The sequence below is a fragment of the Pleurodeles waltl genome, chromosome 8, assembly GCF_031143425.1.
Source record: "Pleurodeles waltl isolate 20211129_DDA chromosome 8, aPleWal1.hap1.20221129, whole genome shotgun sequence".
Lineage (NCBI taxonomy): Eukaryota > Metazoa > Chordata > Amphibia > Caudata > Salamandridae > Pleurodeles > Pleurodeles waltl.
Genome location: NC_090447.1, coordinates 11,850,821 through 11,871,928, shown reverse-complemented (window position 1 = coordinate 11,871,928; position 21,108 = coordinate 11,850,821). Strand labels below are relative to the sequence as shown.

Here is a 21,108-nt window from a genome sequence, read left to right as displayed (position 1 = left end):
CCGGCCATTAGAGGTCCGAGCACTCCATTGTTTTTAATGGAGCTCCCAACATTCAATGATGAAGTAGGAGTGCAAATTGCTACTCTGAGTAAAACTTAAGATCTAGCCTCAAGTCACTTATAATAACACTTCCAACAGAATTGTTAGAGGAAAAGGAAATAAGGGAAAAATCTATTTGTATAATGGAAAATCTATGTGGAATGTCACTAATTCATGCCTACGATTACTGGTTGAACAACGCCGCCATCACCTACGATATGATCACTACAAAGCAGCCTCCTTGAAACCCATGTTTCATCTGGACCATATCCCTTAATTATCAGACATATCACTGAAATTCTAGTCTATTACAATGTTGTGTAGTGCTCTGAGTCCCGAAGAAGTCTAGGCCCATACTCTATAAAACTTTCCATTTTTAAAACACAAACAAAGCCTTGCTTTCTCTGGTTAACAGTACTTTGGACAATAGAATTTCAGGATGTTGATGACTTCTAGTAAACTGTCTATTGAAGACTTACTTCTTTTTTTAAAACAACTATTGCGTTTTAGTCTGTTTTCCTTCTTCCCACTGCTTACTCTTACTTCTTTTAGTGATCTCTTCAGTGTTTCCCCCATTTTGGATGTCCTCCTTCCTCTTCTACCTTTTCAGTGGGGAACCTCTTCTGAACTTCTTCAGTCAGCCCACCTGAACAGCGCACAGCTGAGAGTATACCCACATTCACCACTTGCCACACATGTTCCTGTCCTGCTATGGTGGAATGGTGGGATCAGGACAACTTCTTTGGTGTACTCTGTCTACACATAATCCTCTCCTGGTGTGGTGGACTGGTGGGTTCTGGGTAGCTTATTTGGTGCAATCTACCAACACATATTCCTCTCCTGGTATGGTGGACTGGTGGGGTCTGAACAGCTTCTTTGGTGCACTCTACCAACACATATTCCTCTCCTTATATGGTGGACTGGTGGTGTCTGGACATCTTCTTTGGTGCACACTACCCACACATGTTCCTCTTTTGGTGTGGTGGACTGGTGGGGTCTGGGCAGCTTCTTTGGTGCACCTACCAACCCATGGAACACACCGACAGCTGAGGTGACCTCAACCAATGGAAACAGCTTGAACTTTGGGAGAGTATCAGGTGCTGCTGCTGGGTCATTGACTGAATGAATTTAATCTCTTGCCCTTCCCTGCCGAAATGCAAGGCCTCTTCCTCGTTTTTCTTCAAACCATCTCTGCTCACCTCACGCCTTGTACCTATTAAGCACTATCAGAAGCCTTTCATCCACATGTTGAATTCCATGGTATGTGAGAGTTTAAAAAAGATGGTGTCAGTTGTAGTGGAATTCTTTCTTGATGTACACATGAAGGTATTTCTCCTATTTGCAAAGATGGTCTTGACTTTTACAGAGAATCCTTAATAAAGCAAACTTCATACCTGTCACTGACCCACCCTTCAACTTTCTCTTACTTCTAGTATATTGTGAACTGCAGCACAAGGAACTTAATGCCACCAGTTGTCTTCATCATTGATGGACAGACCTACTCTGTGACTCAGGATGCTTATATTTTTAATATTGGGCAGGTAAGGATATCATTTTGCCCTGTTACTCCTTGGAAATGTCTTTTGACATTGTTAATTTAGCACAGAAATTTCAGGAGCTAACATCAACTGATAAAGATTCTGTGGGCTCAATGACAAGTTGTCCAAAGTCGCGTTTTTGGCAGAAATACCTTTCAGAGGACTCATGAGGTCCAGTGTTCCAGGAGCACAAAATTACTTCATCAGGGAACACAGAACCAAGGTGGAGTGGATGCAGATCTGTACCAATAATTCTATTTTTTGGGTCAGCAGACAGAGGCGCAACATAAACCCCACCAATCCTTTCATCGCCAAACATAGCAGACCGTGCTTCCCTAAGCAGGCAACAGCCTGCCATGACCACGCTTCCCGTTTCCTGCACCACCACCCGCATTGCCATATGTCACATACTAAGAGAAGGTGCTACATGGAAGCAGTAAACCCCTTAACAGGGCAAACCCTGCATGAGATGACCTGAACATTCCAGCTCTACCAGGTTATTCACTATTCTGTATTTCCATTCTGGGGAGCTTAACTCTTCATCCTAAATTAATTTATGGGGAGATACCAACCAGAATCGTTAATTGTGACTCCATCTCTCCTCACAATGTTAATGGGAAACATGATACGAGGCACTAAGTTTTCAATCAATCAATCAGTAATTTGTTAAGCGCGCTACTCACCTGGAAGGGTCTCAAGGTGCTGGGGGGGTGTTACTGATCGAAGAGCCAGGTCTTGAGGAGCTTCCTGAATGTCGGGAGGTCCTGGGTCAGGCGTAGGTTGATGGGGAGTTTTGGCAGCAAGGTGGGAGAAGGATCTGCTTCCGGTTGTGGTCCGGTGGAAGCGGGGGACGGTTGCGACAGCGAGGTTGGCACAGCGGAGCTGGCGTGTTGGGATGTGGAAGTTGAGACGCTCATTGATGTAGGCAGGTCCGGCATCATGGAGAGCTTTGTGAGCGTGGATCAGGAGTTTGAAGATGATCCTTTTGTTGACGGGCAGCCAGTGGAGGTCTCTGAGGTGAGCTGAGATGTGTTCGTGGCGAGGGAGGCTGAGGATGAGTCGTGCTGAGGCGTTCTGCATGCGCTGGAGTTTCCTCTGGAGCTTGGCCGTTGTTCCCGCGTAGAGGGAGTTGCCATAGTCCAGTCTGTTGCTGACGAGGGCGTGGGTGACCGTTCTTCTGGTTTCAATGGGGATCCATCTGAAGGTCTTGCGAAGCATGCAAAGAGTGTTAAAACATGAGAATGAGATGTCGTTGTCTTGCTGGGTCATAGAGAGCGAGGAGTCCAGTATGAAGCCGAGGTTGCGTGCGTGGGTGGTGGGCGTTGGGGCAGACCCCAAAGTGGCAGGCTCTGTTGGAGCCAAAGATGATGATCTTGGTCTTCTCCGAGTTCAGTTTGAGGCAGCTTTCTTCCATCCAGTTGGCGATGGCGTGAAGTCCGGTGTGGAGGTTGGTCTTAGCAGTTGCGGGGTCCTTCGTGAGGGAGAGGATGAGCTGACTGTCGTCTGCATAGGAGACTATGTTGAGGCTGTGGGATCGGACGATGTTGTCGAGCGGTGCCATGTAGACATTGAAGAGGGTGGGGCTGAGTGAGGATCCCTGGGGGACTCCGCAGATGGTCTTGGTGGCTTTAGACAGGAACAGGGAGAGGCAGACTCTTTGGGTTCTTCCAAGGAGGAAGGATGTGAGCCAATCCAGGGCTCTGTGGCAGACTCCGGCGTCGTGGAGGCATGTGCGAAAGGTGTGGTGACAGATGGTGTCGAAGACTGTGGAAACGTTAAGGAGGATGAGGGCAACGGTTTCACCTTTGTCGAGGCTGCTCCTGATGTCGTCGGTGCAAGTGATAAGGGCGGTCTCGGTGCTGTGGTTCTTGTGGAAGCCAGACTGGGAGGTGTTGAGTAGGCTGTTGTCCTCCAAGAAGCGATATAGTTGGATGTTGACTATCTTCTTGATGACCTTCACAGGGAAAGGGAGTAGGGAGATGGGCCGGTAGTTTTTTAGGTCTTTGGGGTCGGCTTTGAGCTTTTTGAGCAGGGCGTTGACTTCGGCATGTTTCCAGCTCTCCAGGAAGATGGCGGTCTCGAAGGAGCTGTTGATGATGGTCCAGAGCTGGGGAGCGATGATTTGGCTGGCTTTATTGAAGACGTGGTGAGGGCAGGGGTCAGCGGGTGATCTGGAGTGGATGGTGCTCATGGTCTTGGTGGTTTCCTCGTCATTGATGGGGGTCCAGGCATTCAGGATGTTGGTGTGGATGGGTGCGTTGGCGTCGACCTTGGCAGTGGTGGGGGACGGCGGTGCGAAGCTGCCATGGATGTCTGTGATCTTGCAGTGAAAAAAGGTCGCAAGGGAGTCGCAGAAGTCTTGCGAGTGGGGAGGGTTGGCAGAGCAGGACTTGAGGTTGGTGAGTTCCTTGATGATGCTGAAGAGCTCCTTGCTGTTGTGTGCGTTATTGTCCATTTGTTCTTTGTAGAAGGATCTTTTGGTGGTCCGGATGAGCTGGTGATGTTTTTGGATAGCGGATTTTAGGGCGGCGTGGTTGCTTTCTGTTTGTTCTAGGCACCAGATCTTCTTGGCTTTCCGGCATTCCCGTTTGGAGGCCTGAAGGTCTGCGGTGAACCAGGGAGCTTTTTTGTTGGCGCGCGTGTTGGTGGCATTCCTGAGTGGAGCAAGGGTGTTGGTGCAGTCGTTGAGCCATTGCTTGAGGTTGAAGGCGGCGGTGTTGCGGTCGCTGGTGTTGGGTGGTAGGGAGTGGGCGAGGTTGGAGATCAATTGGTTCTTGGAGATCTTGTTCCACTTGCGGTGAGGGATCTGATGCTGGTGGGTGGTGGTTTTCTGGAAGGAAAAATTAACACAGCGGTGGTCGGTCCAGTGGAGTTTGGTGGTGTGAGTGAAGGTGACGTGGCTGCTGGAGGAGAAGATGGCATTGAGTGTGTGGCCGGCTGAGTGGGTGGGCGTGGTGACAAGTTGCTTGAGGCCGAGGTTGGCGAGGTTGTCCAGTAGGGCTGAGGAGTTGCTGTCGCCGATGTTCTCCAGGTGAAAATTCAGGTCACAGAGGAGCATGTAGTACATGGAGGCGAGGGAGTGGGAGCTGATTGTGTCGGCGATGGCGTCGCAGAATTGTGGGCGGGTCCGGGAGTCTGTAGACAAGGGTTCCTCTCAGGGTGGTGTTGACGTTGACGTATATCTGGAAGTGCCGATGTTCAGCGGCATCTAGGGCGTCATGGGTTTCGGTTGAGATCCTGATATTTTTGGCAAAACAGTATTGATTGTTGCTGGATTGTTGCCTTTTGCACTACTGGAGGGCTTATGAAGATAATGTTTTTTTTACCTGTGTGTGCAAATCAATTGAAGCCATAGATTTCTATGAAGAAGATGAACTCTAAACCAATGCTTTGTCTATTGGCGTACAATCCTCTGGCTTACATTGAGGGTTGAGGTTTGAGTTCAGCTGATTTTCTATTTTCTATTTTGGTCAAGGCTGTAAGTATTTTTTAATGTGGGGCTTCCCTTCTTTGCTTCCATAGTTCCTCCACCATTTTCTGACACTCTGCAGCTATGCAATTTGGGTGTGAAAAATCAGTTTAAATTTATTGGACCTGATTAAATGTTTGGTGTAGGAAATTGGGTTACTGGCTGAGGGGGGGGGGGTGAAACCCTACTCAAGTAGCAACCACAATTCCTGTCAGGGTGAAATAAATCTGTGCTCAACCCTCTGCTAGATTGGTGCAAACCAGTCAGGCTTAATTGGGAGGCAATGTGTAAAGAATTTATGCAGCACTTCAAACAGTAATGAAGTGAAAACACAACACCAACTTAGAAAAATAGAGTAAATGTAATACATTATTTGAGGTGAAAATTACAAAAATCCAATCAATAGAACAGGGCATATGCAATTTTAAAGATTTAGGTGAAATAGTGCTTAAAAGCACAAAGCACAAATTGTGTTTTTCTGGGCATGCCAGACTAAAACAAAATTACAAGTTCAGGTCAACCATGTTGGAGTACAGGCCGGACACAGGGACTGAGTTAAGTCAACTGAACAAAGTACCTTAGAAACTGGTTGCAGAGCTTTCCGGGATTCTGTGTGGAGGATGATTTGCTCAGCAAAAGTTCTGAGAATCTGCGGGATGCGAGGTCTTGTATCAGAGCTGTATCACTCAGTGACGGTTATGATGAAGCCATCGACAAGGCTTCTATGCGAGGTCCTGCATCACCACTGAGGATGCCACTGATGCAGGCTTGTGTCCTAAATCGAATATATGTGGCCCAGAGCAGTGGTTCTGAAGAAGCTGCAGGCTGCAATGTGAGGACCTGTCTCACTGTCTGGGAGTAATACACAAAAGGCAGCTGCCAACAACACCTAGTCATGTGATGCAGAATACAGGCTGTAGGCACCAATTGGTTGGGACAAGAAAATGACAATTTCCTAAAAGTGGCAAACTTTACTATTAAAGAGGGTTTAAAGTTATAAATCTTCAGACACCAAATTTAACATTCCTACATGCTCCCAATTGAAAATTATTATTTATTAAATGTAATCAGGTAACCCAATATTAGCCTATGGGAGAGGAAGGCCTTGCAATAGTAAAAAACAAATTTAAATGTTTTTTACTACCAGGACTTATAAAATGTAGAACTTTTTTAATGCACTGCACCCTCCCCTATGGGCTGTTTGGGACATATCCTAGGGAGGATGTATATGTATTAAAGCGGAAGGTTTATGCATGGCAGAAGATTTATATTGCCAGGTCAAACTGGCAGTTTAAAACCGCACATAATGGCAGGCCTGAGACATGTTTAAAAAAGCTACTTAAGTGAGTGGCACGAAAAGTGTTGCAGGTCCAGTATCAGCATTTCATTTACTTGCCCTGGTTATAGGTAGTATCACTTTACTTGGGACTTACCAGCAACTTAAATGTGCCAGTTGGGTGTAAGACAATGTCACTTTACCATGTTTTAGAGAGTGAGCACACAGACTTTAGCATTGGTCAGCAAGGCTAAAGTGTGCTAGGGCCAACAAAATCAGAATCAGCATATAAATGGAGGAGTAAGGCAAAAGGTTTGGGGGAAGATGATCCTAAGGCTGTCAGGTCTAACATTTGGTAAATGGGGACCTTGTCATGTTTGTAAGGGAGTCTGCTGAATTTTAAATCAGCCCCCATTTATGAGTTTGCAAGTGTATGCTACCTTACCAATTTTTAATTCCAATTCCTGACTTGTTATGAATCAGTGTCTTTCCTTTCTCCCAATACATGGCACTTTTTGTACACACTGTAGTGAATCCTAGTTTTTTTTTTTATGGGATAACAGGAGTTAGCATAGCCTTTTGGCTTGCAGACTCGTGCCCACGTCACCTAGTGACTTTTAACCTACTTAGCTTGCTCTGTCTTAGACTGTTTATTTAATTAATTCTTCTAAGATGGCTGCCTTGTTTATAGTTAGGCCCTTTTGTTTAGAGTTATGTTATCAGTGTCACCGCGCTAAGGCGTCAACTCATACAACAAAGACAAACAAACTGTAGGTGCTCACATTAGAAATTACCGTTCCAAGCATACAGTGCTATCTATTGTTTTGGAACAACCTACGTCAGGGGTCCAAGTAGATCTGTTTAAATACATCACACATTAGACAGATAATCAGAGGGATTCCGACCAGATGCCATTGATGTTGTTGCTACCATCGCTGCTATCGATGCTGCACGTCGCCTTGACGCTGACCAGGACTTCGTGTTCTTCCGATGTCTGAGCTCGAGACCTCACTCAAGGTAACCAGGGTTGTGGGCTCCTTCCAGCGACATGGCATTGGCAGACTAGGTTTAACATGCCTAGCTGTCCTCTAGGTAGAAGGTTAGACCTATCATGATAGGGTACTAGGACATACTACATACTTTATGTCTTTCCATGCTAACGCAAGATGGTGGGGGTCTTCATAATTATGACTCTCGTCTTTACAATTCTATTTCTTGCACTGTTCATTATCTTAATATCTTAATCATTGCAGCCCATGCGATTCAACGCATTGTATTAAATAAAAACTATTGAAACATTACTGCATCTTCGTCATTGCCTGTGTTTCGTTGAGACATGATATATCTGTGAGAAAGGGGTAATCTCCGTTTAACCATGACACCCCTGAGATGTTGTACTTCTGAATCCATGCATAAAGGCTGCCACAAATCACCTTTAACTGTTTGGGTTGTTGGGAGGTGCTGCTAGTGAGCCGGGAGGGTTGGGATTACAGTTGCAACTTGTTGTAGGATAGGCATAGTCACCTACAAGCATAAGTACTGTCATCCTTGAACCAGCAGTCTTGCCCAAAGCAAGAGTCCAAACTACGACAACACCTGTGAGATGATTTGCTATTCTGGCCTCTCCAATTGGAGGATCATTACATTTATAATGTAGGTATCACAAAAACACATCAACAAACTGGGCTACAACCAGCCCACAACCAATATAAATGGGACAGAAGTGAAGTCTTCCACAGTCTATTACTTCCTTCCACCCCAGTAGGGTGTACGTACAGAGCCATCCCCACCCTGTGCTCAACAGAATTTGTTACACTATTTCAGAAATTCCCAGGAATGACTATATATATATATAAACTCATTGAAAGCCAGAACGAGCTTCATTCAAAACTGGTACAATTAGCTTCCATACCCTTTCTCACCACGCTTACCAGTTCCGTGGTGGAGCAATAGCTCAGAAGCACTGGCTCATTATTATTCAAACACCTCCTGTAGTGACATTCTTGACAACTTTAGAACATTTTAGGGCCCACCTTCCATAGCTAAGATTCTTGATATAATTATCAATATTCAACTCTTCTTCTATCCAGAATCATCATCATCATCAACGTGCCTCCGGCTTTTACCTCAGCAGGGATTACTTGCCATATATATCAATATAAGAGGTCAACGCAGGACTTCAACGAACCTAAGTCATGCACAGATCCTCACACAACTGAGCCTCTAGGTAGCAATCAACATGGTTGATCAAATGCCTTAGCATGTTGTAACGATATAAAGATATGAATCAAGAGTGGTGTACTTCTTTGTTGGGAAACTGTGCTTAACAGGTCAAGAGCTGTTCATATTTCTGAAGCTCTGCGGCCACCCCTGGATCACAAGGATCAGATGATGTGTATATGCCACTCGTACCGAAAATCAATATCTTACGTCATTAATCCTTGACGTATCAGCTACGTCTGGAGCTCTCTGAAGGCTCTGGAGATATCAGCAAATCGGAACCTCTTTTTGAGAATGAAAGGCTGGATGCATGAGTTAGAACTACACCTCAGTGCTTCCAAAGATGAGTTTCTGCTTTTGGGACCAAGAATTTGAGGTAACCTCTCCGTCAACTAGTCAGTACTAAGCCTGTATCAATAGTAGTGAACTTCATAACTTCATACTTGTCTCTAATTATGGATGGAGCGTTTTTCAATAGTGTTGAATTTCATACTTGTCTTTAATCCTAGAAGAAGCATTTATCAATAGTGTTCAGTCAAAATCAATCAAAATCTTCATTCCACAATCGCCTTAAAATCACATAAAACTGCAATATTACAATTTAGAAATTCTAAACATATAACTTATACCATTAAACCCATGAATATGAGACTCAAGTAAAAGTAAAATATCAAGTTTAAAAGTACATCCATCAGACCATACCCTTTCCTACTTACTAGGAGGGTCTTACATGACATTTTAAATACATAAACATGTTTCTAATTTAATTCATTCATATACGTCAACAATTCATATTGTTTCCTAATTGCAGTAGCAGATCTAATAAAATTCAGTTTGGAGTGGCACATTTTATTCATAGATAGTTTTTGTTCGTAGATCATAGCTTCCTTAGTGTGTCTAACATTCGCCCAATGCAGCATCGGCAATGTAAAAGCAGATCTTGGTGTACAACGTGAGGAATCCAAGCGCCTAGGATGAACCAAATGTTGGTCTCTTGAGGTGCACTTCTGCTCTAAAACACGCATATCTCATCAACTGTTGCCCAAACACATGTGATGCAGTTGCCTTGCGTCTTGCCGGGCACCTCCTAGAATGAGTGCCACAAGATGGTACTGACTGGCCTTTCCAAGAAATACTACATAAAACCTCTATAAAAAAGATAAGTTGCAAAGTGCCTGCGTGGACATTTCAAACTTTCTTGGTCATAGGTTGACAAACTGCTTTCATACAGATCCACGGCAGATGGTGTATTGTTAACTGCATTTAATTGATGTTTGGTCAGAACTAATTGACATTAAATATTCAAGATTACTTCATTAGGAAATGGTACAATAAACAGATACACTGGTGACTAATGTTCCTTAGAAGCACAGGAAATATCCATTGATGATGACTTTTTACAAACCTCACCTCAAGAGCAGAAAATCCTACAATGGACCACTGGAGTAACATTAATACTACCTTTCTAATCGCTGTTACTGCAAATGGATATATGGTGTGTCATGTCCTAGATGTGCATGCCTCTGTACACTCTGTCTAGTTTCAGTGTTCTAGGATATTTGGCCACATTGTTATTAGGAGGTCAAGGGATTCTGCTGTAAAACTAACAGAAACTCTGTCACATTGAATTATAAAGAAAATTGTCGTAAACTTTTACTGTTTTTTCTCATTTCAGAATACCTGCATCTTTAGATTCCAGAACTCATCATCACCATCTTACTGGATCCTGGGAGATGTCTTCCTTAGAGAATATTACACAGTTTTTGACAGAGCTAACAACCAGGTTGGCTTTGCTCCAGCTGTTTTGCAGTCAAAGCCCACAACAAAGCCCACAACAAATCTCACAACAAATTCCACAACAAATCCCACAACTTCTTCCTCTTTTCATACAGTTTCCAGCATGAGCATGACTTCTGCCCATTCCAGCTCTTCAAGTCATTCCACATCTGATACAAATTGCATGCTTCCACCCACACCTGTGCTGTATTTCTTGGCATTAGTAATTTCTCTTTTAGTCCTAGCCTGGGGGTAGATTTCATATCTTTCTGGTGTTCTCTGCAGTCTATGTGGCCTTACATTTCATGTTTTCTCTACATGTCAAAGTCACTACCCACAAAAGAACATTTTTTATCTTGTAATGCCACTATTTTCCCCCTCTATGTATTTTTCTCAATTTAAAGTATTTTCCTGCTCCAAATCTCCATCCCCATCAACCACTCATTCCACATCGTATGACCAATTCTCAACTGTATCCTCTTCCCCCTATTGTTTCCATTCCACATTCTCTCTATATTCCAAAATATCCATCTATATCCACGCCAACTACTGATTTTACATCATAAGTCAAATTCACCTCTTTTCCACATTCCTAATGTGTTATACATTTCAATTCTCCATCCACAGCCACATCAATCACTTATTTCATAACATAATTCTAACTCTTCATCTTTTCCAGGTTCTATTTCTTTACCCGTTTTATGTCTTCACTGCATTCCAAATCTCCAACATACCTATTAACATCTCCTTCTACATTTTTAATCCATTCTTCCTCCTTTCCATATTCCCCATCTTCTACACATTTCACATTTCTACAGTTTCACACCAACCACTGATTCAACATCATTAGCCCATTCCTCCTCTGCTCTTTCTTCATTTTCTGCATATTCCAAATCTCCACCCAAGTCAGCATTGTCCATTTACGATATGTCTTCGGCACATCCCTCCTCTTCTGCACATTCCTCATCTTCTACACATCCCAGATCATTGCCTACTACCTCATCAACGATTGATTCAACATCATTGGTATCTTTCTCCCTCTTTACTTCTTATTTTCTGCATATTCTACGTCTGCATCTGTGCCAATATTATCCACTCGTTCTATGACTTCAGCACATCCCTCCTCTTCTGAAAATTCCTCATCTTTTACACAGTCCATGTCCCTGACTACTCCCTCATAAAACACTGATTCTTCATAGTTGGCCCATTCCTCCTTTCCTTTTCACTCCTTACCTTTTACATGGTCCAGATTAACACCCACTCCAACATTATCCACCTGTTCTGTGTCCTCAGTCCATTAATTCTCTTCTCCATAATCCTCATCTTCTACACAGGTGAGTTCTTCACCCACATCCCCATCAACCACTTGTCTCACATATCCATTTTAGACCTGGGTTGAGGCATTTACAGTATCATCCACCTGGATCAGTTTCAGTAATAAATACTTATGGTTTGTACACATATTGATTTCAGATGATGTAGTACCTGAGATTCCCTTCTTATGAGGTTGTATCTTAGAATTCCTGATGAACACAAGCAACAGGAGCAGCAAAGTTCCTAGAATGAACACACCTGCAATCCTTGTAAACACATCTTAAATAAAGAGAATAGTGCATGACTTTGTTCATGTTTCTGTTTAAATGTATTATTTGTGAAGTAAAGTATGTTATAGCATTGTAATGCATCCATGTGTGCTGCAAAGAACAGAGGGTGTCAAACAAGAAATGTTTGCACATAGGGTGAACTAAAGCTCAAGTAAAGCAGCTCACTGGGGTGCACCTGCTATAAGGATGCCCTCAGAAAGGGGGGTTCCCACAGTGTATTTACAAATGTAGTCCCAAGGTGAAGTTACCAGTAGAATTGGGCCAGGAATTAGTGATTCCCCCGGCAACTCCACATTCCTAATGGGAGTCTCAGAACACCACCTGTCATTTAAGTTAACTTTGTCTCTCAAGTACCCGGTACCTCTGGTTCCAGGGGGCAGAGCTAAAGTGCCTCACACTAGACATTCTGCAATATGACTCTTTAATATCTTGTGGGAATATAATTCAATTCTGCACTGGCCTTGCCTGCCTCCTACACTGAGCTATATTTAGTCTGACATTACAACATTATCACAGAGTACTGCACTGCTTTACAATAATTTCCATATTTGGGCTTTTTTATTTTTAAGTTATGTGTATTTGTAAAGCCCCCTATCACTTTTGAGGGTATCTTGGCGCTTAGTTGGTGTGTGTGTGCCTAGCCCTACTTATGGTAGGTTGGTCAATTGAAAAGCCAGGTGTTCAGCTTTTTGCAGAATTCAAGAAGTGAAAAGGAGGGTCTGATGTGGAGTGGGAGGTCGTTCCACGCTTTAGGAGCGATAGAAGAGAACATTCTTCCTCCTGATCTGGTTCTGTGTATGAGTGGGATGGTTGCAAGGTGCAGTTCTGTAGAGCAGAGGTGTCTGGATTGTTGAGGGAAGGAGATGTGACTGTTCAGAGAGATGGAGCCTGAGTTGTGGATTTGAATGTATGTGTGAGGAGTTTGAACTGAGCCGGTTTGTGAATTGGAAGCCAGTGTGGTTTGATGTGAGTTCTATGTGGTAGGCTGAGGATGAGCCTGCTTGCAGCGTTCTGGATGGTCTGTAGTCTTCCAGTGAGTTGCTTTACATATGTCCTACACAGCTTGAAGAACTAGGGCAAATCAGTAGCCCCTGGAACATCAGAGTACACGTGTTTAAAAAATAGATAATAATTACCTTAGATTACCACCTTTAAGTGCCTTGTTACCTCTCACTCCACCTTCCTGGGTCAGAGGGTAAACATGTTTTCCTACATGTGCCCTTCGAGGCAATAAGTCACTTTGGGCATTTCTGCTATTCGTTTGGACTGTACTTTACCTTAAACAAATGCACCCATTTTTTGGCGTTTTAAATGGAGAGGTATGTGTCTTGCATACATACGAGTGTTGATGATGACTTGCAAAATTCGATGTTAATGGGATCAAAACGCCAACATATATGCGTTTCTACTACTATATGTTATCGTTGTGTTGTGAAGTGTAGAAATACCACCTTGTTAACCAGGCATGTGCATTTATGAATATTATCACGTTTGAGCGTTTATGGCACACATCATAGTACTGTTAACCGGGGTGAAATGTAAACTACACTAGTGTAATTTGCGCAACTTCTGGAAACTGCGTTACATTTGTTACTTGAAATCCCCAAAATGACACCATTACACCACATCTCGTAATTGTGTCAATGTTCACATAAAGAATAAAGGGCCTCATTTATGAGGCCAGTGGTGCAAGGCGGTGCAGCAAATGCCTTGCTACGCCGCCCTGAGCCACTTGGAAAGGGCAAAAATGTGCTGTATCTTCAAGATATTTCTGTCCCCCCCCCCCTCAATTGGCGCACAAATTACTGCCTAGAACCAACACAGGCACCCTTGCACCATGATGCAAGGATGCCTGTGTTATTGGGAGGGTAATTGTTTTTGTGCAGGAAGGGGCACCTTCCTGCACAAAAACAATCAGAAGTGTTTTTTTCCTCTATGTGTGTTGCAGAATGCACCATACATAGAGGAAAAACAGGAAGAATTAAATATATTTCTCCCTGTTGCATCATTCTTACGCCACTCCTGAGGTGGTGTAGCAATACAATGGATTCCCAGACTTGTAAATCTGGGAATGCATTAGATTCCTTTGGGTTCCATGGGTGTTGCGTGGGAACACCCACATCAACACCCATGGAATGCTTCTTTCACGCAGTGTTATGCATGAAAGGGGTCCATATTTACAAGGCCATGAAAAACCACACCAGGACATATGAAACACATATGTACATGTCCTGCCTTTTACCTACATAGCACCCCGCCCTATGGGTTACCTAGGGCCTACCTAAGGGGTGACTTATATGTAGAAAAAGGAGTGTTTAAGGCAGGCAAGTACTTTTAAATGTCAAGTCGAAGTGGCAGTGGAATAGGAGACGGATCAACGCTTGCTGGAACCACGCATGTCTAAACAATGCGGTCTGAACAACGACCGTGTTGTTACCACAAATGCCTTTACGGCAAATGCCTTAACAATGATTTTTCATTGTAAAGGCATTCATGGTAAAGGCATGTGTGAACGGCATTTGTGGTTACAGCATGTGACTCCCCTACCCCTTAAACAATCGGACCCCAAACCCCACCCCTAAAACAATTATACCACTACCCCAACCCCCACCACCACCCCTAAAACTTAAACAGCCCCACTGCTAAAACTAAAGCGACTGTCCACCCACATAAAAATTAAAAATTAAAAATACCCGACACCCCATTCCTGCCCCTAAAACTATCACGACCCTCTACCCCTAAAACCTAAATTACACTGACCCCCCACCCCTAAAAACGAAAAATACCCCGACCTCCCACCCTGCCCCTAAAATGACCGCAACCCCCACTCCCCTAAAACCTAATCTACCCCTAAAAACTAAAAATACCCCGTCCTCCCACTCCACCCTTAAAACTACCCCAACCCCCCACCCCGCCCCGAAAAACTAAAAATACTGCAAGCCCCACCCCACCCCTAAAACTACTGTGACACCCATCCCCCCAAAACCTAAACTACCCTGACCACCAACCCCCAAAAACTACAATGACCCACCACCCCTAAACCTACTGAGGCCCTCATCCCCTAAAACTTAAACTACCCCCCCTAATACTACAGTCACCCCCCACACCCCTAAAACCTAAACTACAGCGACACCCCCACCCCCGCCCCTAAAACTACAGCAACCCGCCCCTTAAACCTAAACTACCCTGCCCCCACCACCCTGCACTCAACAATACCCGACCCCCTACCCTAAAACTACAGCGACCTCCCACCCCGCTCCTGAAACTACTGCGACCCCCCCACCCTCGCCCCTAAACCTAAACTACTCCGACCCCCCACCCCTGCCCTGAACAACTAAAAATACCCCGACCCCCACCCACCCCTAAAACTACCCTGAGCCCCCACACCGCCCCAAAAACTAAAAATGCCCTGTCCTCCCACCCCTCCCCTAAAAAGGCCCCAGCCCCACTTACTTGATCACATCCTCCGACGAAGCCGACTCCCTTCTTCTGTGCCTTAAGCACGCATGTAAGTTGTTCAGCACATGAGTGGTTAAGGCACAGAACAACAAAGTTGTGGTTAACAGAAGCATTGTTCACGACTTCGTTCTCCGGGAGTCGTGGTTGGGGATGTTTCTTGTGGCAGTGAAACTGTACACACAGGCCTTGCAATGGCAGGCCTGAGACATGGTTAGGGGGCTACGTAAATGGGTGGCACAACCAGTGCTGCAGGCCCACTAGTAACATTTAATCTACAGGCCCTGGGCACATGTAGTGCACTTTACTAGGGACTTATAAGTAAATCAAATATGTCAACTGGGGATCAACCAATATTACCATGTTTAAGAGAGAGAGCATTTCCAATTTAGCACTGGTCAGCAGTGGTAAAGTGTGCAGAGTCCTAAAACCAGCAAAAACAGTGTCAGAAAAGTGGAGCGAGGCAGGCAAAAAGTTGGGTGATGACCACCCTATGGCTGTCAGGTCTAACACTATGGCCCTCATTATGACAGTGGAAGTAAAAAAATGCCTACTGCCGCGGTGACGGCCACCAAAAGACCGCCGCCGCGGTTACCAGCTGTCCACCATATTATGACCACAGTTGGATTTCTGCCAGAAGGATAGCGGAAATCCGGCTGTGGCCATGCCGGCGGATCGCAGTAAGGTGGCGCTGCTGCCAGCAGCATTACCACACCAGTAGACTGCTTCCAGCCATATTATGACCAATGATACGGCCTAGTAGTGTTCTGCTGGTGGACGCTGCTGCTGGTGTGAGTAAGGCTCCTGAGTAAAGCTCCTGAAGCATACCATCTGTCATTTCAGTTATGAGCAAGGCTCTTGAGGCATGAGAGTACAAGCTTCCCTCCCTCACACAGCAGGTGTGAGTAATGAGAGTACAAGCTTCCCTCCCTCACACAACAGGTGTGAGTAAGGCTCCCGAGGCATGAGAGTGCAAGCTTCCCTCTCCCTCCCTCACACAGCAGGTGTGAGTAAAGCTCCTGAGGCATGGCTCCAGAGGCATGAGAGTACAAGCTTCCCTTCCTCACACAGCAGGTGTGAGTAAGACTTCCGAGGCATGGGAGTACAAGCTTCCCTCCCTCACACAGCAGGTGTGACTAAGGCTCCCGAGGCACGAGAGTACAACCCGAGTCATGAGAGAACAAGCTTCCCTCCCTCACATAGCAGGTGTGAGTAAGGATCCTGAGGCATGAGAGTACAAGCTTCCCTCCCTCACACAGCAGATGTGAGTAAGGCTCCTGAAGCATGAGAATACAAGCTTCGCTCCTCACACAGTAGGTGTGAGTAAGGCTCTTGAGGCATGAGAGTACAAGCTTCCCTCCCTCACACAGCAGGTGTGAGTAAGGCTGGCGAAGCATGAGAGTGCAAGCTTCCCTCCTTCATACAGCAGGTGTTAGTAAGGCTCCTGAGGCATGAAAATACAGGCTCCCCTCCCTCACACAGCAAGTGTGAGTAAGGATCCTGAAGCATGAGAGTACAAGCTTCCCTTTTCCCACAGCAGGTGTGAGTATGGCTCTTGAGGCATGAGAGTACATGCTTCCTTCCCTCACACAGCAGGTGTGAGTAAGGCTCCTGATGCATGAGAATACAAGCTTCCCTCCCTTACACAGCAGGTGTGAGTAAGGATCCTGGGGCATGAGATTACAAGCTCCCCTCCCTCACACAGCAGGTCTGAGTAAGGCTCTTGAGGCATGAGAGTACAAGCTTCCCTCCCTCACACAGCATGTGCAGGCTTCCACTCCTCATGGACAGGTACAGCCTAGGCAGAAGTGCAAGAGAAGGTGTGTGTGAAAGTTGTTGTTGAATTGCCAACATTTCTGTAAAATTCCTCGAAATTATGAATAATTAAATAAAATGCAAATCCATCATTTCGAGCTACATTTTAGCACAAAGGGCATCCTTTTTTCAGTTTTTGGTACAAAGAGACATTTAACAAAAGCACAACGAACAATGGTACCCGCATTGTGCTGTTTGGGTGCATGTGTGGTGATGGGCCCATTCCTGGTGAATTCACACTGAGATTGGTGCATAATTATGAGAAGTTGAATAATGGAGTAATTGCAGCAATCTCGCAGAACAAGCATATCGTGAAATTCCCGAAAGTAAATGAACTATGGAGGCGTAATTTAAATTACACCCAACCTGTGGAAGAGCCCTTCGTCGCGAAACAAGTACACCATGGTAACTCGGGCTGAAGTTTCCCTTCCTGACACTGCAGCACCAGGACCAGCTTCCGACTGTGGCATGACAGGCCAGGCTCAGGAAGGGTCAGTGAAGGCCCCTGTCTCATGTCACATGGAACAGCCTGGCGGGGCAGTGCTAACACCCACCCACTGGAAGGGTACGACCAAGATGGCTGTCTGGAACAGGAGGAGCCTGGATGGTTGTGCAAGTAAAGCGATAAACTATGGATAGCTGAGCATAAACATCTGTTATTTTGGTGCCAAGATGCCCAAAGGGGGAATGTGCCATGTCAACGTATGTTATGTATGGAGGGGCGAGCGGCTGTACTGGGTGAGTAAATAGATGCAGCCATGGATGGTGCTGTCAGTTAGTGGACAATTTGGTGAGCGGGCGGCTCGATGCCTCAAGAACTCATCTGATTTATACTTGATGAAAGCTGAAGTGTGGCAACTGATGGATGAATAGATGAATGGTGAATGTGGATGAAGAAATGTCTGTAAAAGGGAAAGTGGGTAGTTGAGCCAGGAGGGATGATGCAGCATTTGCGTCATTTTTTGATGCAGAAGCAGCACAAACTTACAAAATACTATTATGTTTTGTAAGTTTGCGCTGTTTTGAGTAAAAAAATGACGCAAATCTGGCACAAAAGAAGTGTAAATATGGGCCTTAGTGCTTGTGGTATGCATAGACGTATGCATATGGTGTGTATGCATACTTGAACATATATATGGGTCTTGTGTGTGGTTGTGCATGTAGAGAGATGGATGCATGTGTAGGTGGACGCGTGTAAATGACTTGGAACTTCTTCCATTGTGCACGTGCAGAGCTGCAAAAAGAAACTAGTGTCAGTGAAGAGCATCTACAAGGCACAAGAGATCCTTGGCAGGGAAGCGCCATCTCCACGTCTCCACATCTCATCCAGGATCTTGATCCTGCACAGTGGCTGGGGGTTGCCTCATCTGCTCTTAGGAATCATGTCCCAGAAACAGAAGATTGTAAACTTGCAAACATGATGCCTCTGATATGAGACTGTGGCACGGCCACTGCCAGCTGGAAGAGAAATCATACCCAAGGAGTAGCATCTCAGAATGATGTATGACATGTATGTTTCAGGTGTGATGTCACACATGGAACTGTGACTCCAGCAACTGTGCTAACCAGAATATTCAGTATCACAGCGCTTGAGAGAGCATTAAGCACTACAAGAACTAATCATTTGGATGCTAATGAACTTCCAGTAAACTCTACCTGTTGGCGCTGCCACCTCAGACTTTAGATGGACAAACCACACACCGCCAGCTGACCCACTACTGCACTGCTAAGACTGGTGGGTGACCGTCCAGGCAGAGCCTGAGGGAAGCGGGTGGTGCAGTGCCTGGACTGAAGAACAATCTGCAAAAAATGAAACAAGCTTGATTTTATTAGGACCCAACAGTGAAAGATGTGCAGATCCGATGTGTGAACCTGTGCATAAACACAAGGGGATCAGACAGAGGAAAACAGAGGCTACAGCGGGGAGCACATTAATAAGAGCTAATTGGATTACTGAAGCACTGTGTCATAAGTGTCCAAGCACCACACATAAGGCGTTAGAGGGGTGTCATGGTCCAGCCCTGCGCACTGATCAGCTCACTGTGGTCATCTCACTCTAACTGGGGTGCAGGCTGCGAAAGGAAGTGACCTGTACCTAAATTAAAGGTACAGTGACCGCGCTTTAACAACAATGATACAATCCAGGAATTCCTCACTGCACACTGATTTTAGAATTAGAAAAGCACTTGTTAGGCTCCCTTGTGAGCATGAGAACAGGTGGTACGTCTAATAGCCTTCTCTTCCATCATCTTTTTAATGAGGGCAGCATCCCTTCTCTTAAGGGAGTGTGAGTCTGTCCAGAACTTACCCAGCCCCAACTAACATCAACCCTTTTTAAGTGCACCCAACCATTTGATTTCCCTCTTACCATTTGCTGAGATGACTTCCTGCATGCCTTCTCTTAAGAGGTGTCGTTCATCAATGCCCCATATCCTAATCCAATAAAATAAGGGTGGTAACACCACCAAAGATGAGATTTGCTGAATCCCCAGGTCCAGACAAAGTGGGACAAGTGGGGTGTCCTTCCCTAGGCTCACTTAGCTTCTGACAAAATTATTCTCTGCTGCGCTCAGGTGCTAGTATTGCAGTGCCCCGATAATTCTGCCCCGTAGAGGGCTGCCCCTTGCTTGGGCCTTAATAATTTCCACTACTGGCCATACAGGGAACCAAGAGGCCTTTTTGGCCAGCTTGAGTATGGCTTCTGCCCGCTGCTTGACAATTAGGGTACTTTAAAGATCCTGAGTTGTCTAGCCTGATACCCAGGTAATCAAATTTCTGCACCCTTTCGAGCACTTCTGGCCCCACCGTAAAGACCCCATTCACCTTTGCACTTCTTGTTGAAAGTCATATATTTGGTATTTGAGGTATTTATTTTAAGACTAAAATCACTGCAGAACTGGTTGAAGCTTTCAATCAGCCTTTCCAGACCCCTCCTGGTTTTGGACAACAACAACATGTTATCCACAAAGAGGATGGCCAGAACTTTTACTCCTGCCAGCAAGGGGAAATCATTGACACAGTTGGTCAAGTAGGAAATGCAATTGGTAATGTCGAGGAGAAAGAGGGTGGGGTCAAGCACACAGTCCTGCCTAACACTTTGATTAACTGGAAATGCCTCTGTTAATTCTCCTTTGACTTCACACAGTACTTTAGCAAAGTTCCCCTCATGCAATAACCTGATTACATGTAAGAGATCAGGTGGAATCTCCATCCCCGAGAGCACCTCACTTAGTATCCTTCTGGGCTCCAGGTCAAATATGGCATGCCAGTCAATGAATGCCACAAACAGGTTGCCCCTGGCTGGGTCAACCTCCTTCCATCTATCCAAAATGAACCAGAAGACCTGGTCAACGGCACTAACCCTGTGTAGGAAAGTACCATCTTGCCTGGCATGTTACCCCCATATTTCACTGTATATATGTTGTTTTAGTGTATGTGTCACTGGGACCCTGCCAGCCAGGGCCCCAGTGCTCATAAGTGTGCCCTGTATGTGTTCCCTGTGTGATGACTAACTGTCTCACTGAGGCTCTGCTAACCAGAACCTCAGTGGTTATGCTCTCTCTGCTTTCCAAATTGTCACTAACAGGCTAGTGACCAATTTCACCAATTCACATTGGCATACTGGAACACCCTTATAATTCCCTAGTATATGGTACTGAGGTACCCAGGGTATTGTGGTTCCAGGAGATCCCTGTGGGCTGCAGCATTTCTTTTGCCACCCATAGGGAGCTCTGACAATTCTTACACAGGCCTGCCACTGCAGCCTGAGTGAAATAACGTCCACGTTATTTCACAGTCATTTACCAACGCACTTAAGTAACTTATAAGTCACCTATATGTCTAACCTTTACCTGGTAAAGGTTGGGTGCTAAGTTACTTAGTGTGTGGGCACCCTGGCACTAGCCAAGGTGCCCC

At 45.2% G+C, this 21,108-nt stretch overlaps 1 protein-coding gene across 1 annotated transcript in view; it reads left to right on the top strand.

Annotated features, from left to right (window-relative positions):
- LOC138249012 (pepsin A-like) overlaps positions 1–11,168 on the top strand; it is an 85,286-nt gene extending 74,118 nt beyond the window's left edge. Inside the window, exons 11-13 of the mRNA XM_069203069.1 lie at positions 1,473–1,580; positions 10,218–10,325; positions 10,998–11,168. Of these exons, the coding sequence (XP_069059170.1) occupies positions 1,473–1,580; positions 10,218–10,325; positions 10,998–11,168 (387 nt within the window). The remainder of the gene's footprint in view (positions 1–1,472; positions 1,581–10,217; positions 10,326–10,997) is intronic.
- The last annotated feature ends 9,940 nt before the right edge of the window (positions 11,169–21,108 follow it).